Raw genomic sequence first — 13,450 nt, 5'->3', positions numbered from 1 at the left:
GACGTGTGCACATGTGTGCAAGCGGGGGGGGACCCCTCTCTGAGCTCAGATTTGAGGGTAGGTTTTCAGTCTCCAGCCAGAGCTAATCAGGAAGCTTTGTGGATTTCCAGGGGAGGTGAAGGGATGCTTAGGCAAAGGCTTTTGTATCTCGATTACCATCTGTGGATTTGCTTTAAGTGGAAACCTTGGGCGCTCTGGAAGCCGCACATCTGCCGAGCAGATGAGCTACCCGAAAACACAGAGGGGTTTTGTGAAGGAAGCAATGGCACATCTGGGGATAAGGAGGCTCATACTTGGATGTCTGTCTTTTGCCACCCTTCTTGTTGTTGTTTTTTTAAAGGCGGGGGAGAATGCATGGATTCAGCAGAAACTTGATGCCGGCTGCAACGCACGTGCAAGCCTTTTTCTCCAGAGTAGGCCCACCACTGCGGATAGTGAGAAATGGAAGGGGCCAAGGCCAGGCCACCGGGGATCCAGTCGTGGCTGTAGAGAAGACGTTGATCTCTTCCTTTCGGGACTGTAAGCCGTAACGGCTATCCGGCAAAATGGGGCACATGGGGGCCATGTTGAAAAAGGGACAATTGTCGCCATCGCGGACTTCGGGACAGGCAAGAAGAAGCCAGAAACTGGAGATCCTGTAATGGCTAGAGGAAACTCCCTCCCTTGTCTGGCTCTGTCGGGGCCTTGTTCAGTGCTGTTCAGACATAATTGAAAAGCAAAGAGTGCTGGGAATCCAGCTAGGAAACCTGCCTGCCTAAAACCTGCGGATGCCAAAGAATGAGGCATAGGCGAGCTGTCAGCACTTCAGAGACAGCATTTCTGAAGGCGTGCTTCCACTTAAAAAGACCCCCTGCAAGTAGAAACATAGCAAGCAAAAGTGATAAAGTGCTTTTAGTTTAGAGGAAACTGAAACTTTCTTCTTGTAGGCTTGTTTTCTCTTTTGCAACATAGGAAGCTGCCTTCTACCGAGTCAGACCATTGGTCCATTTAGCTCAGTATTGTCAACACAGACTGGCAGCGGCTTCTCTAAGGTTGCAGGCAGGAATCTCTCTCTCAGCCCTCTCCTGGAGATGCTGCCAGGGAGGGAACTTGGACCCTAGATGCTCTTCCCAGAGCAGCCCCATTATACCCTGAGGGGAATCTCTTCTAGTGCTCACACATGTGTCTCCCATTCAAACCCAAACCAGGGCAGACCCTGCTTAGCAAAGGGGACAAGTCGTGCTTACTACCACAAGACCAGCTCTCTCCGTAATAATAAGAGAGTAAGAGAAAGAATGATAAGAGAATATGATATAATCATAATAATTCTCTCTGTCCACTTCCTCACACCATGTTTGATTGGAGGCCTCACAATGCCTGGCTTCTTTAGAGGAAACGTTGCAGAGAAGAGAGTTGCGAATGACCCCACAGAGTCACTGCCAAACCGGGTGGGCTGGTTAGGGTCCCATCACTTTGACAAGAATGTAACGGGTTGTGGTATCCCCATGGGTCCACTGGAAGCTGACCTACCGAGTCAGACCCCTGGGCCCTCTTGCTCAGTAGTGACTACTCTGAATGGCAGCCGCTGTCTCCAGAGTCCCAGGCAGGAGTCTCTCCCAACCATGCTGGGAGATACTGCCAGGAACTGGACCCGAAACTTTCTGCCTGCAAGGCATGGGGTCTGCTATTGCTACTACTACTTATATACCACTTTAAAAAAACTTTCTTAAAGCAGCTTAACTAGGAAAATAATAATACGACAAATATGGTTCCCTCTTCCCAAAGAGCTCATGATCTAAAAAGAAACACAAGGTAGACACCAGCAACAGCCACTGGAAGGGTGCTGGGCTGGGGATGGATAGGGCCAGTTGCTTCCCTCCTGCTAAATAACCTCTTTATTTAGCAGGGGGAGAGTAACTGGCCCTATCCACCCCCAGCACAGTACTCCTCCAGTGACTGTTGCTGGTGTCTATCTTGTGTTTCTTTTTAGATTATGAGCCCTTTGGGGACAGGGATCCATCTTATTTATTTGTTATTTCTCTGTGTAAACTGCTCAGAGCCCTGAGCCATTTTTGGATGGGTGGTATAGAAATTTAATAATAATAATAATTATTATTATTATTATTAAGAAGAAGAAGAAGAAGGAGGAGGAGGAGGAGAAGAAGGAGAAGGAATAAATAAAGAGAATTGCCATTTTGAAAGGTGCCTCTTTGCCAAATTAGCAGGGTACTGTATTTACCTGAATCTAAAATTAGATTCCCCCCCCCAAGTTCTTTGGTGTTAGAAACTGTGGGGTCAGCTTAAATACAGGATCTTTTTCCTGTATTTTGGAAGATATAACCTGTTCTTAACCTGTCATTTTTAAGGGGCTCATCTTAAATTCAGAGCTGTCTTCTATTTGGGTAAAGGCAGAATGACTACTGAGTTATGGACCAGGGGCGTAACTACCATTAGGCAAGGGGAGGCAGTCCTCTTGGGGCCCCACTTCCTCGAGGGCCCCCCAGAGGCACATCACATGACTCCCCACCCGTCCATGTTGCACCCCCTATGAATTATGTTGAGTCTCTTGGAGATCGGCAGGAGCAAAGAGTAAAAAAAACTAGATTCAATGTGAACTGGATATTCACCGTATTCATAATGGGGATGTGAGTGTGAGTGCGCTATATATTATGAAGTGTGTTTGTGTGTGTATATCAGTGAGGGGCCCATTTTAAAATCTTGTCTCTGGGCCCCCTCCAACCTTGCTACGCCCCTGCTATGGACGCTCCTGATGAAACATCCAACAACAAATATTTATAGACCACTTTTCAACAAAAGTTTCCAAAGGGGTTTAACACAGAGAAATAACAAATAAATGAGATGGATCCCTGTGCCCGAAGGGCTCACAATCTAAAAAGAAACATAAGAGAGACACCAGCCACAGTCACTGGAGGGATGGAGAGGGCCAGTTGCTCTCCCCCTGCTCAATAAAGAGAATCGCCAGGTTAAAAGGTGCCTCTTTGCCCAGTGAGCAGGGGCTAGCATACAAAGCTGCCGTCTGCTGAGTCAGACCCTTCGTCCATCTGGCTCAGGAGTGTCTGCTCTGACCGGCAGCGGCTCTCCAAGGTTTCAGGGAGAGGAGATGGCAGGGATAGCCCAGACTTTCTGCATGCAAAGGAGCTGCTCTTCCACTGAGCTACTGCATCAGCTCTGCATCGCATTTCATGGGTATGCTTTGCTAATAATGCCATCTGGTGGTACGTTGGATACGGCCTTGTCGTCGCCTCCTTGGCCTGGGAGCTGATTCTGTCAGATGGACCAGACCAAAGGTGCGCTCCGTTTCCAGTCTTTCCTCTCCCCAAGTCCTTGCAGAACCCACCAGCAAAGGGCTGCCATGTTCAAGCTTCCCAAATCCAGGTGGCATAATTTGCGTATTATGCAAATTAGGCAGCAACTAATTTGCATTTTATTTATTTCGTTTACTTGGCAGATTTGTATACTTCCCCCTCCTTCTCTGCCCTCCCATGTGATTGGATCTAGAGTAAAATCCGGGCAATCCAGGCAGTGCATTTGAAATCCGTGTAAATCCGGGTGGAATTTAGCCGCCGGGGGGGGGTAGGAGCCAAAATCCGGGGGCTGCCCTAAATTCCAGAGGACATGGCAACCCTACACAAGCAGGGCCGAAAGTGTGTGCTTCTCTTTTGCGATATACTTCCACCCAGCATCCAGTATACAAGGTGCCTTTGTACATGGGAGCTTGCTTTTCTTTTTGTTCTTTTCTTTACAAGCCTCACCCGAGCAGATTTTTAACTCAGGAGAAAGTGGGGGCTGAAAGGGGGCTTTTTCCTCTGGTGCAAAACGTATCGCAGCTATTTGTTTTCTCCCTACATGTCGGCTTGGATGTGGAGGGGGGTGTTTGGTACTTTTTAAATAGCAAAAGAAAGAGGGTGGCCCTGTCCCCTGGAATTAAGGATAACCCCCGGATTTTGGCTCTTCCACCCAACTGCTAAATTCCACCTAGATTTACACAGATTTCAAATGCGCTGCCCGGATTTTACTCTGGAGGGGATCACATGTGAGGGCAGAGAAGGAGGGGAAAGTATTCAAATCTGTCAAATAAATAAATAGATAAATGCAAATTAGTTCGCATAATTTACATAATCTGTAGGGGCGGGGTTTCGGCCAGGATTGACCGATCCCTGCCCCATCCTCCATTTTCCATTCTCTCTTCAGTTGGGGTCAGGCAATCACAGGAGAAGGGGCTTTCCCCTCCCTCCCTCCCCAGTGCAGAGCGGGTCTAGCGACTGGCCACCTGAGGGGGCCGAGTAGGAATTTTTTGCTCCCAACGCATTGGCCACTGTTGGGTTTTTTTTCGCCTACTCCGTTCTGTGTCCTGGGTGCGTAGTTAGAGTTAGGTCAACCACAATGGCAGGAACAGTGCGAGCGGGGTGGCAATTTGAGGGTTAGAACATCGGTGAGCACCCTTGGATATGTAAAAGGAGTGATTGGTTAATCACTCCTTTGTAGCCTGTGCCGCACGGGGAGAATGATTGCCATGAAACCTGCTTCAGGACTTCTCCAACCTTTGGGCTGTGCGGTCCGGGGTGGACGAATGCCTAGAAGTATCCAGACCCTCTCTTACAGAAGGGAGGGTTGGCTTTGAAGGAATTGGGTGGGCTGTACCTGCCCATTCCCGAGCCAGGGTGTGTCCCCCAGTAGGGTGCTGGGTAGGATTTCAGAGTTCTGACCTGCTCTATTGGCCCGCACTGTTCTTTAAGGGTGATTAATCACCTGGTGTTGCAGTCTGCCATGTCGTGTGTAATAGTTAACAAAGTTGTGGCCCTTTTCTTCTATACTGAGTCTACGTTTTCTTGAGCTGGGGTCTGGGGATAATGTTTTATTTTTGTTTAAAATGTTTTTAAATTGTTAGTTGTTGTTTTAATGTTTTAATTTGTTTTAGCTTTTTATTGTTTTATAAGTTGTTTTAATTGTAAACCGCCCTGAGCCATTTTGGAAGGGCGGTATATAAATCAAATAAATAAATAAATAATCTGCACAATTTGCATAGTATGCAAATTATGCAGATATGCAGATTATGCCACCAGGATTGAGGAAGCTTGAATATAGCAACCCTAAAAAGAAAGAGGGTTCCCCCTGGGATTTCCACCCCAAGCCCAGGGAGGCTCAAGCTCTGTAACATAGAGGGATGGTGGTGGCAACCGTTTTTGAACCCACCAAAAGTAAAAAAGCGTTTGAGGAGCCAGACAGCTCTGCAGGGATGAGTTAGCATTTCTTTCCCTCACGTGAGCTTGCTCTGAGACAGAGGCTATAGGCCACTACAGTTGAAGCATCTTGCAAGACCTCCAAAGGTCTGTTTCATCCAAAAGTGTTCAGACACATGCTTTCAGGAAGCCCAGAAGCAGGACCCCAAGGCAATGATTCTCCTCTGTGGCTCGTTTCTAGCATCTGGCAGAGATATTCTGTGTTTGCACATGGAGGTTCGATTCTTAATTATCAGGGCTAATAAGGAGACAGTCAGCTTAAGTGGCGCAGCGGGGAAATGCTTGACTAACAAGCAGAAGGTTGCTGGTTCGAATCCCCGCTGGCACTCTGTCGGGCAGCAGCAATCTAGGAAGATGCTGAAAGGCATCATCTCATACTACGCGGGAGGAGGCAATGGTAAACCCCTCCTGTATTCTACCAAAGACAATCACAGAGCTCTCTGTGATCACCAGGAGTTGAAGGCACACTTTCCTTTTAATAAGGAGAGCCCTGCTGGATTAGATAAAAGATGCATCTGGCCCACAATCCTGTTTTCAGCCATGGCCAACCAGGGCCATCACAAGTAGGGAATCAAGGCAAGAAGTGTCACCTGTTTTATGTCTTTAGCATAGGCGTAACTGGGGGGGGCAGGGGGGGCACGTGCCCTAGGCACCACTGAGGTGGGGGCGCCACGCCAGTCCCTGCCACCCCCACCCCATTGCCCACCTGCCCAGCCCCAGGGCCCCTCAGCCACTTGCCTCCAGCTCGGGCCTAGGATCGGAGCAGCCTGCAAACTGCAGAGCTCTTCTCTCCCCGCCTCTCAGCTGATCGGCGGGTGGGCAGTGGGGCTTCCAGAGAGGCCTCCGAGTAGGCCTCCCTGAAGCCTGAACTCGAGTAGGCCCCAAGCAAGGAAGGAAGGAAGGAAGGAAGGAGGAAGCAGGCAGCAGGTCCTCTGCCCAGACCAGACCATCCAGAACAGCTATTGCTAGGTAGGCTGTGAATTCCTTTTTGTGGTTACCCCCATATATAGGGGTCTGCTTGCCATAGGGCTTTGATATGGGGGGAGTGGGGCGAGACTGAGAAGTCTCTGAATATTTAATTTAAAACAGACTGGAAAATGTGCTGGCTTTAAAAACAAAAACTATCTAAAAAGGCCTATAGGTGGCTTGTTTCATGTCAGAAAATTACAAACACTTCTGGAACAAGTATATTTTATTTATTTTCATTCATTCATTCATAAATGCACTTATGTTCAAGTTGTTTTGCAATCCAGAAGGTCTGAGTGAGAACTGTGAAGCATGTGTTGTGATTTTATTTTATTTTATTTTATTTTTCTTGTGTGTGAACTGCTCCCCAATAACTTGCAGGGACTTCAGGGTAAATCTGGCCAAAATGTGAATGCAGCACCTCCATTCCAGAGGAGAGGTGTGTTAAAGGGCTTTAAAAGCCTCCTGTGAAAAACCTCCTGGAATCAAACTTTACTGAATTTGTTCAGAATTCTGAGAAAACAAACATAGGCTCACCCTGCATGGTTGAAAGTATCATTTGCTAATCTGCAGCAAGGGGTCCATTTTAATAATTAGCATTGCTAGTGTGTTCTAGGCATTAAAAGTAGCACAAATATATAGTACTCAATGTATATCACTATATACTGTGAAGTGTGCATGCGTGTATTCAGTGAAATGTATTTCCAGGTAGCATACTTATTTTGAAATATCAGACTTAAATCCTTGGGGGCCTGGGGTGTGTGGAGGCCCTGGACTTTGAGGGTCTGGGGGCCCATTTTGAAATCCTGTCTCTGGCCCCATTCCAACCTTGCTATGCCCCTGGCGGAATAGTTACATATGTATTGATCACTACACATGGGTTTCTGCACAGCACCTGCACAGAAGAAACTTCCATGTAGAAAATGTGTCTCTTGTAAATTGACCCTGAATTTTCCATCCATGACTGGGATATCTGAGAGTTAGAGTCAATAATAAAAGAACAGCACACTGCTTGTGACAGGAAGGGGCAAATTACAATGATTTCTTAGTTTGGCAGGGGCTGGTTTTGGCCCTGGCAGAACTTGGCTATCTGCTCCTGTTGCAAATTCCTCTGTCTAGTGTGGCAAACTAATGTATCCTCCTCCCTCTTGGTGTCAAAGTAAGCACTAGTGTGGTGAATGCACATATACCCCATCATGAGCCCACAGTCATCATAAGACAAAGGCTGGCAGGAATCATTCACTGGTTTATAGACACACACACACCCCACCACCTTCTTCTTCCCCTATTTTGCTAGTGGCTATTTGGGCAGGTGATCCTCTAGGACAAAGTCATGTTTTTTAAAGAATGAGAGGAGACAGAGAAAATGACACTTGGAATCCTCGCATAACTCCTGACTGTTGTTCTAAGTCTTTTACAGAGATGGCTCATGTTTTCAGGTTTTGATCAACAACCATGTCTAGATGGTACAGTGTTCCTTTTAACAGGGATTTCCAGATATTGCTGACTACAAGTCCCATCATTCCTGCTTGGACAGTGGCGCAATTTCAGTGCTTGCCCTAGGCGCCATTTTCCCTAGTTACGCCTCTGAATACCTGTCTTGTCTTTTCCATTTTGGGACACAAAACCTATTACTGTGTTTAAAAGCATTTATTTTCTGGCCATGAGGACTGCAAACTTAGGCTGTTGGTGTGCAAGACATTTCTTTAAAATATATATTTCTAAAGAGCCTTGTAGCCTCATGTTTCCTTTTTCCTGTCCCAGTATACTTGCATGGATGCAGCCCACAACCCACATTTGACTATGGCTGTGACACATTTCCATATTTCTGGGGGCGGCCGGGGGGAAGGAGCGCGGCGGGGGGGGGGGGGGGCGCAATTTCAGTGCTTGCCCCGGGCGCCGTTTTCCCTAGTTACGCCTCTGGTCTTTAGCACCTGGTACTTAGTGGTAGATTACCCCTGGACCTGGAGGTTCTATTTAGTGAACATGGCTAAGAATCACTGCTAGGATGACAGCTATTTCTGTGCTCATAAGTAGTCGGCTCCACATCTAATAGCTGAAGAGAGGTGATCTTGTGGTAGCAAGCGTGAATTGTGCCTGTTACTAAGCTGGTTTGCATTTGAATTGGAGGCTACATGTGTGAGCCCTGTAAGAGATTCCCCTCAGGGGATGGAGCCGCTCTGGGAAGAGCACCTGCCTGCTTGCATGCAGAAGGTCCCAAGTTCCCTCCCTGGCAGCATCTCCAAGATAGGGGTGAGAGAGACTCCTGCCTGCAACCTTAGAGAAGCCGCTGCCAGTCTGGGAAGACAATACTGAGATAGACGGACCAATGTTCTCACTCAGTATATGGCAGCTTCCTATGTTCCTATGTCTCTCTTCCATCTGGAAAATCTCTGATTTCCTCATTTAGCTGCCTGCAAGTAGTGACACACAAGTGAAATTTTGACTCGGCTTTATCAGATCCCCACCTCTCCATGGTCTACCTGGTCTGCCCTAGTTTGCACTGGGATGGGAGGCTACATGTGTGTCCTGTAAGGTCTCCCCCTGAGGGGATGGGGCCGTATCTCAGTGGAAGAGCATCTGCTTGGCATGCAGAAGGTCCCCGGTTCAATCCCTGGCAGCATCTCCAGGTAGGGCTGGGGGAGACTCCTGCCTGCAGCCTTGGAGAGCTGCTGCCAGTCAGTGCAGACTATACTGAGCTAGATGGGCCAAGGGTCTGACTCAGTAGAAGGCAGCATCTTATGTTCCTAGTGAGCGATGCTTCAGAGTGCTGTTTATTGGCCGAAACGGCAGGTGATGACTGAGTGGATCATTCCTTTTCTCTTCTAGAATGTATGAATTGCACGTGGCTCACGGATATGACGGAGAGGCTGAACACCCTTGAAGCCAAGGTAATGTGGCTCTTCCAGAAACAATGTGGATTGTTAAAATTCGATGGGTTGCACTAGGCATTACAAAGGAAAGCAATCCCTTTCTTCATTGCCATTTGCTCCAGTCCTTGAGGCACTGACTGCTGAATCAATGCAATGGAAATATTAGCAGGAACCTTTGAAAGGGTCACTGGGTCATAGTGGGAGAGGGCATGTCAAGAGACCCAGGTTCACTTTCCCAGGATCCACAGTTAAAAGGCCATCAGAGAGGAATGGGGGGCTGCTGCCAACCAGAGCAAAGAATCTTGCCGGTCAGAGTAGACAGCCCCGAGATAGTCATTGAATGACTGAATTTCCACACAATGGCCTTTGGCTGGGGAAGAAGGAGACTGTCGTTCCTCATCATCTGAGGGTCCAAGCTTGCTAGCCTGTGGCCTGAGGGATCCATTCTGAGAATAAAAGGCGAAGGCAAAGTCAGGATGAGCCAAGGTCAGTGCCCAATTCTGCAGCAGAACTGTACAGATTGCAAAATTGTAGGCCGCAGAACTGCAGATTCTACACAGCTGCTCCGTGTGGCTTGATGGTTATGTCTTGCATTAGATCCTTCTACTTGAGGCTGCAGAGAGGACCCCACCTTCAGAGAATGACTTGCCCATGGCCATGACGACGGCCACATGGTATGACGACCTCTTGCCGGACGCCATTCCTCTCGCCAACCCTGGGACAGTGCTACGGAAGCCAATCAGACCTGTTGGTGAGCCTCTCACGTGGTGTTCTTCCCTTGGCCACCACGATGCCCAAAATGTTGTTTGTGCATTTGTAAGGACCCTGCAAGATCAAGCCAAGGCCCCACTGAATCCAGCATCCGGTGGGAGAGAGGATATGCCTCATCTCCTGCTTTCTCTAAGGGCATCGGGTGGCCCACTGTGGGCAACATGATGCTGGTCTATAGGCCTTGGGTCTGATCCCGGAGGGCTCTTCTTATGGTCTTGTTCTATAGATGGATGGATAGATGGATGGAGACCAGATACAATAATAAGGGTTACATACACTGCATAGTAACACATTGCTCATCTGTCAACAGTATACTACTAACCCACAATCTGTTCCAACTAGTAGTACTTAGGTCTCTGCTAACTTGGCAAAGAACTTGGCACCTTTTAAAAGTGGTGATTCTCTTTATTTAGCAGGGGGAGAGCAACTGGCCCTCTCCACCCGCAACAGTGACTGTCGCTGGTGTCTATCTTATGTTTCTTTTTAGATTGTAAGCCCTTTGGGGACAGGGATCCATCTTATTTATTTGTTATTTCTCTGTGTAAACCACCCTGAGCCCTTTTTGGAAGGGCGGTATAGAGATCGAATTAGTAGTAAATTAGTACTTTGAAGGGCTAAGCCAAATGAATGGTTAGTCCCAGTAACTTAGGAGTTAAAAAACAGACCCCCAAAGATGGGTGCCAGATCTTTCAAACAGCTACACAGAATTTGGCCACCTTGGAAGTGATTTCTGTACTCTGGTTCAAAAGTAAAGAAGTAGCATAAAATACTTCAGTACGGCCAGGAAAAGACAACAAGAGGAATTATAAGATAATTCTGTATTTCCTAGTGGAACAGTGTGAAAAAATGTATGTTCAATGGACTCCACTGTGCTTAGATCATATGGGCATACTCTTTTGCTATAAAGATTCACAGGTACCTTTTCTCTGTCACAGGTGTAGCTGCTTATACTTAAGAATATAAGAACATTTTTAAAAGCCCCGCTGGATCAAGCCAAGGCCCATCCAGTCCAACATCCTGTCTTGTGATGCCTGCAAGCAGGGGGGAAAGGGGAAGGGTGATGTTAGGAACATAGGAAGCTGCCATATACTGAGTCAGACCATTGGTCTATCTAGCTCAGGATTGTCTACACAGACTGGCAGCAGCTTCTCCAAGGTTGCAGGCAGGAATCTCTCTCTCAGCCCTCTCTTGGAGATGCTGCCAGGGAGGGAACTGGGAACCTGGATGCTCTTCCCAGAGTGGCTCCATCGCCTAACGGGAATCTTTTCCAGTGCTCAGGCATCAAGTCTCCCAGTCATATGCAACCAGGGCAGACCCTGCTTAGCTAAGGGGACAAATCGTGCTTGCTGCCACAAGACCAGCTCTGCTGTCCTTGTTCCCCAGCACCTGGTGTTCTGGGACATGCCCCTTCTGATCCTGATGAAAGTATATAGGGCCAAGAGGCTAGTAGCAGTTCACAGCCGTATCCTCCAAGGATTTGTCTCATCCCCCTTTTAAAATAGTTTAGCTATGTGGCCATGTCCACACCTGGCGGCAGCCAATTCCATAGTTTAACTCAGGCCTGCTTGGGGCCCCCAGCTGTTTCTGGACTACAGCTCCCATGATCACCAGCCACAGTAGCCAAGAGCCAGGGATTATGGGGGTTGTAGGCCAACATCTGCAGGAGGGTTGAAGCTGAGCAGCCCTGGTTTAAGTATATGTTGTGTCGAGGATTACTTCCTTTTGTCTGTCTTGGATCTCCCGGCATTTCATTTCAAGGGATGCTAATGCTATGAGAGAGGGAGAAAAATCTCTCTTTTGCCTACTTTTGTGACATGTTAGAACATTTGTGTTTGGGTCTTTAAAGGGTTGCCAGGACCGTCGGGGAAACCAGGACTTCAAGGGCCAAGAGGGGAGAAGGGAGACACCGGTGAGAAGGGGCCATCTGGACAACCAGGTGAGTCTTGGGAGGAAGTGCCTGACATTGTGAGGCATAGGACAGCCAGCATGGTGTAGTGGTTAGAGTGCTGGACTAGGACCGGGGAGACCCGAGTTCAAATCCCCATTCAGCCATGAGACTCGCTGGGTGACTCGGGGCCAGTCATGCATCTCTCAGCCTAACCTACCTCACAGGGTTGTTGTGAGCATAAACATAACAATGTAAATGTAAATAAATGTAAATATTAATAATAATAATAGGGTTCCATTTGATCCGGAAATGAATGCACACTCCTCGGGGGTAGGGACGAGGCCCCAGACAAAGCAAAACCCTATCTCATAGGATGCCTCTGATGGGCGTAGCTTATGGGCTTATGCCAACAGCAGCAGAAGGAGATGGTGGCCCTGGACAGAGGTGGCACAGCAATCTGGGTGACCCAAGAGACACGCTCCCATTTCGAAACTAATTTTAGAACTGCTGCCCATTCAGACACCTCAACCTGTGGCCCTACAGAAGCCGATGAACTACAACTCCCATCATCCCCAGCTTTATTTATTATGGCTGGGGCAGATGGGAGTGGTAGTCCAGCAACCTCTGGAGAACCACCGGTCAGGGTCCCCTGAATTAGAGGATGAAGCCCAAGCTGTGTCCTCAAACTAAGGTGAAAGTGCCGACTCAGAATTGGTTCCCCTGGGATTCTTTGTTTGGGGTGTTCAACCCGGTCTCATCCTCCGAGCTACCTGCCTCCTCTTTCCATTGGGAGGGTCCCATATCCGGGTCAGGACAGGAAACAACTTGTCATGGGGATCACATAGCAGGGTAGAGCCAGCTTTAATGGCACGTGAAAGGCTTTTCCTTTCTTTATTCATGCCTTCTGTCTTTTCAGGCATTGCCTTGGCATCAGAAACCACAGCTGAGCTCTGCCTGTACGCTTGTGTTTCCAAGAGCATGGGTTGTAAACCTCGCTTTAATTTTGTTCTGAATTCCAGGACTGCTTGGACCTCCAGGACCCAGAGGATATCCCGGAGAAACTGGGATTCCTGGCCCCCCAGGGCCCCCAGCTGCCCCAGGCCTCCCATTAACGTTCCAGCAAGGAGTTCTATACTCGCTGCAGCCGACGGCAGAAAAAGAAAGTAGGTCTTGCAACACCTTGAACAGCAGTCACAAGAAGATGCCTTCTTGAGTGGAGAACGGGCGCTTGCTTGAAACACCCCCACCAACTGTGTTTCTAGTCAAAATCACCCCTGCTATTGCTTTTCCATAAATGGGAGAATAGATGCATTTAACCTTCACATCCTTTCCTTTTCCTGTGCCAGAGGCCCTGTCTCTCGGCAAAGCTGGCTTAGAAGGTCCCGATGCATCTGCTCCAACTGTCTGAATTGGCATGCAAGAGTCCTTATTTTCTGGTCTTCGTCCCCAAGAAATCACCATCTCTATTTTACAGGGGGAATTTCTACACTTACTGCCAATTTCGGCAGATGATGCACCCCTGATTTGACTCCGTATAAGGCAGCTTGCTTATAGGGAATCCAGCCATAGCTCTTAGGTTCAGTCCCTGGAAGCATTTCCAGGATCTTTCCCCTTCAGCAAGCTTTACCATGGGTTTTCTGCATCTCCTTTACTGCGGGTACAAAGTTGCACCCCCAAAAATTGACGCAAAAACCCAGAGTGGATTTTTAAAA

The 13,450-nt window shown here is 48.1% G+C and overlaps 1 protein-coding gene and 1 long non-coding RNA gene across 9 annotated transcripts in view; one reads left to right on the top strand and one right to left on the bottom strand.

Annotated features, from left to right (window-relative positions):
* The window catches only part of COL26A1 (collagen type XXVI alpha 1 chain), a 128,089-nt gene that overhangs the window by 95,001 nt on the left and 19,638 nt on the right, over window positions 1–13,450 (top strand). For all 8 annotated transcript variants that reach the window (XR_008311826.1, XM_053275205.1, XM_053275206.1 and 5 more), the window contains 4 exons: window positions 9,036–9,097; window positions 9,677–9,830; window positions 11,697–11,786; window positions 12,758–12,901. Coding sequence is in view for 7 of the 8 variants with exons in the window: in XM_053275205.1 (XP_053131180.1) it covers window positions 9,036–9,097; window positions 9,677–9,830; window positions 11,697–11,786; window positions 12,758–12,901 (450 nt within the window). In the remaining variant the exon portion in view is untranslated. The remainder of the gene's footprint in view (window positions 1–9,035; window positions 9,098–9,676; window positions 9,831–11,696; window positions 11,787–12,757; window positions 12,902–13,450) is intronic.
* LOC128336069 (uncharacterized) overlaps window positions 1–13,450 on the bottom strand; it is a 114,892-nt gene that overhangs the window by 81,804 nt on the left and 19,638 nt on the right. The window lies entirely within an intron of this gene.

The sequence above is a fragment of the Hemicordylus capensis genome, chromosome 12 (genome assembly GCF_027244095.1).
Source record: "Hemicordylus capensis ecotype Gifberg chromosome 12, rHemCap1.1.pri, whole genome shotgun sequence".
Lineage (NCBI taxonomy): Eukaryota > Metazoa > Chordata > Lepidosauria > Squamata > Cordylidae > Hemicordylus > Hemicordylus capensis.
The sequence above is the reverse complement of the archived record's forward strand: the minus strand, read 5'-3'. Positions and strand labels throughout refer to the sequence as shown.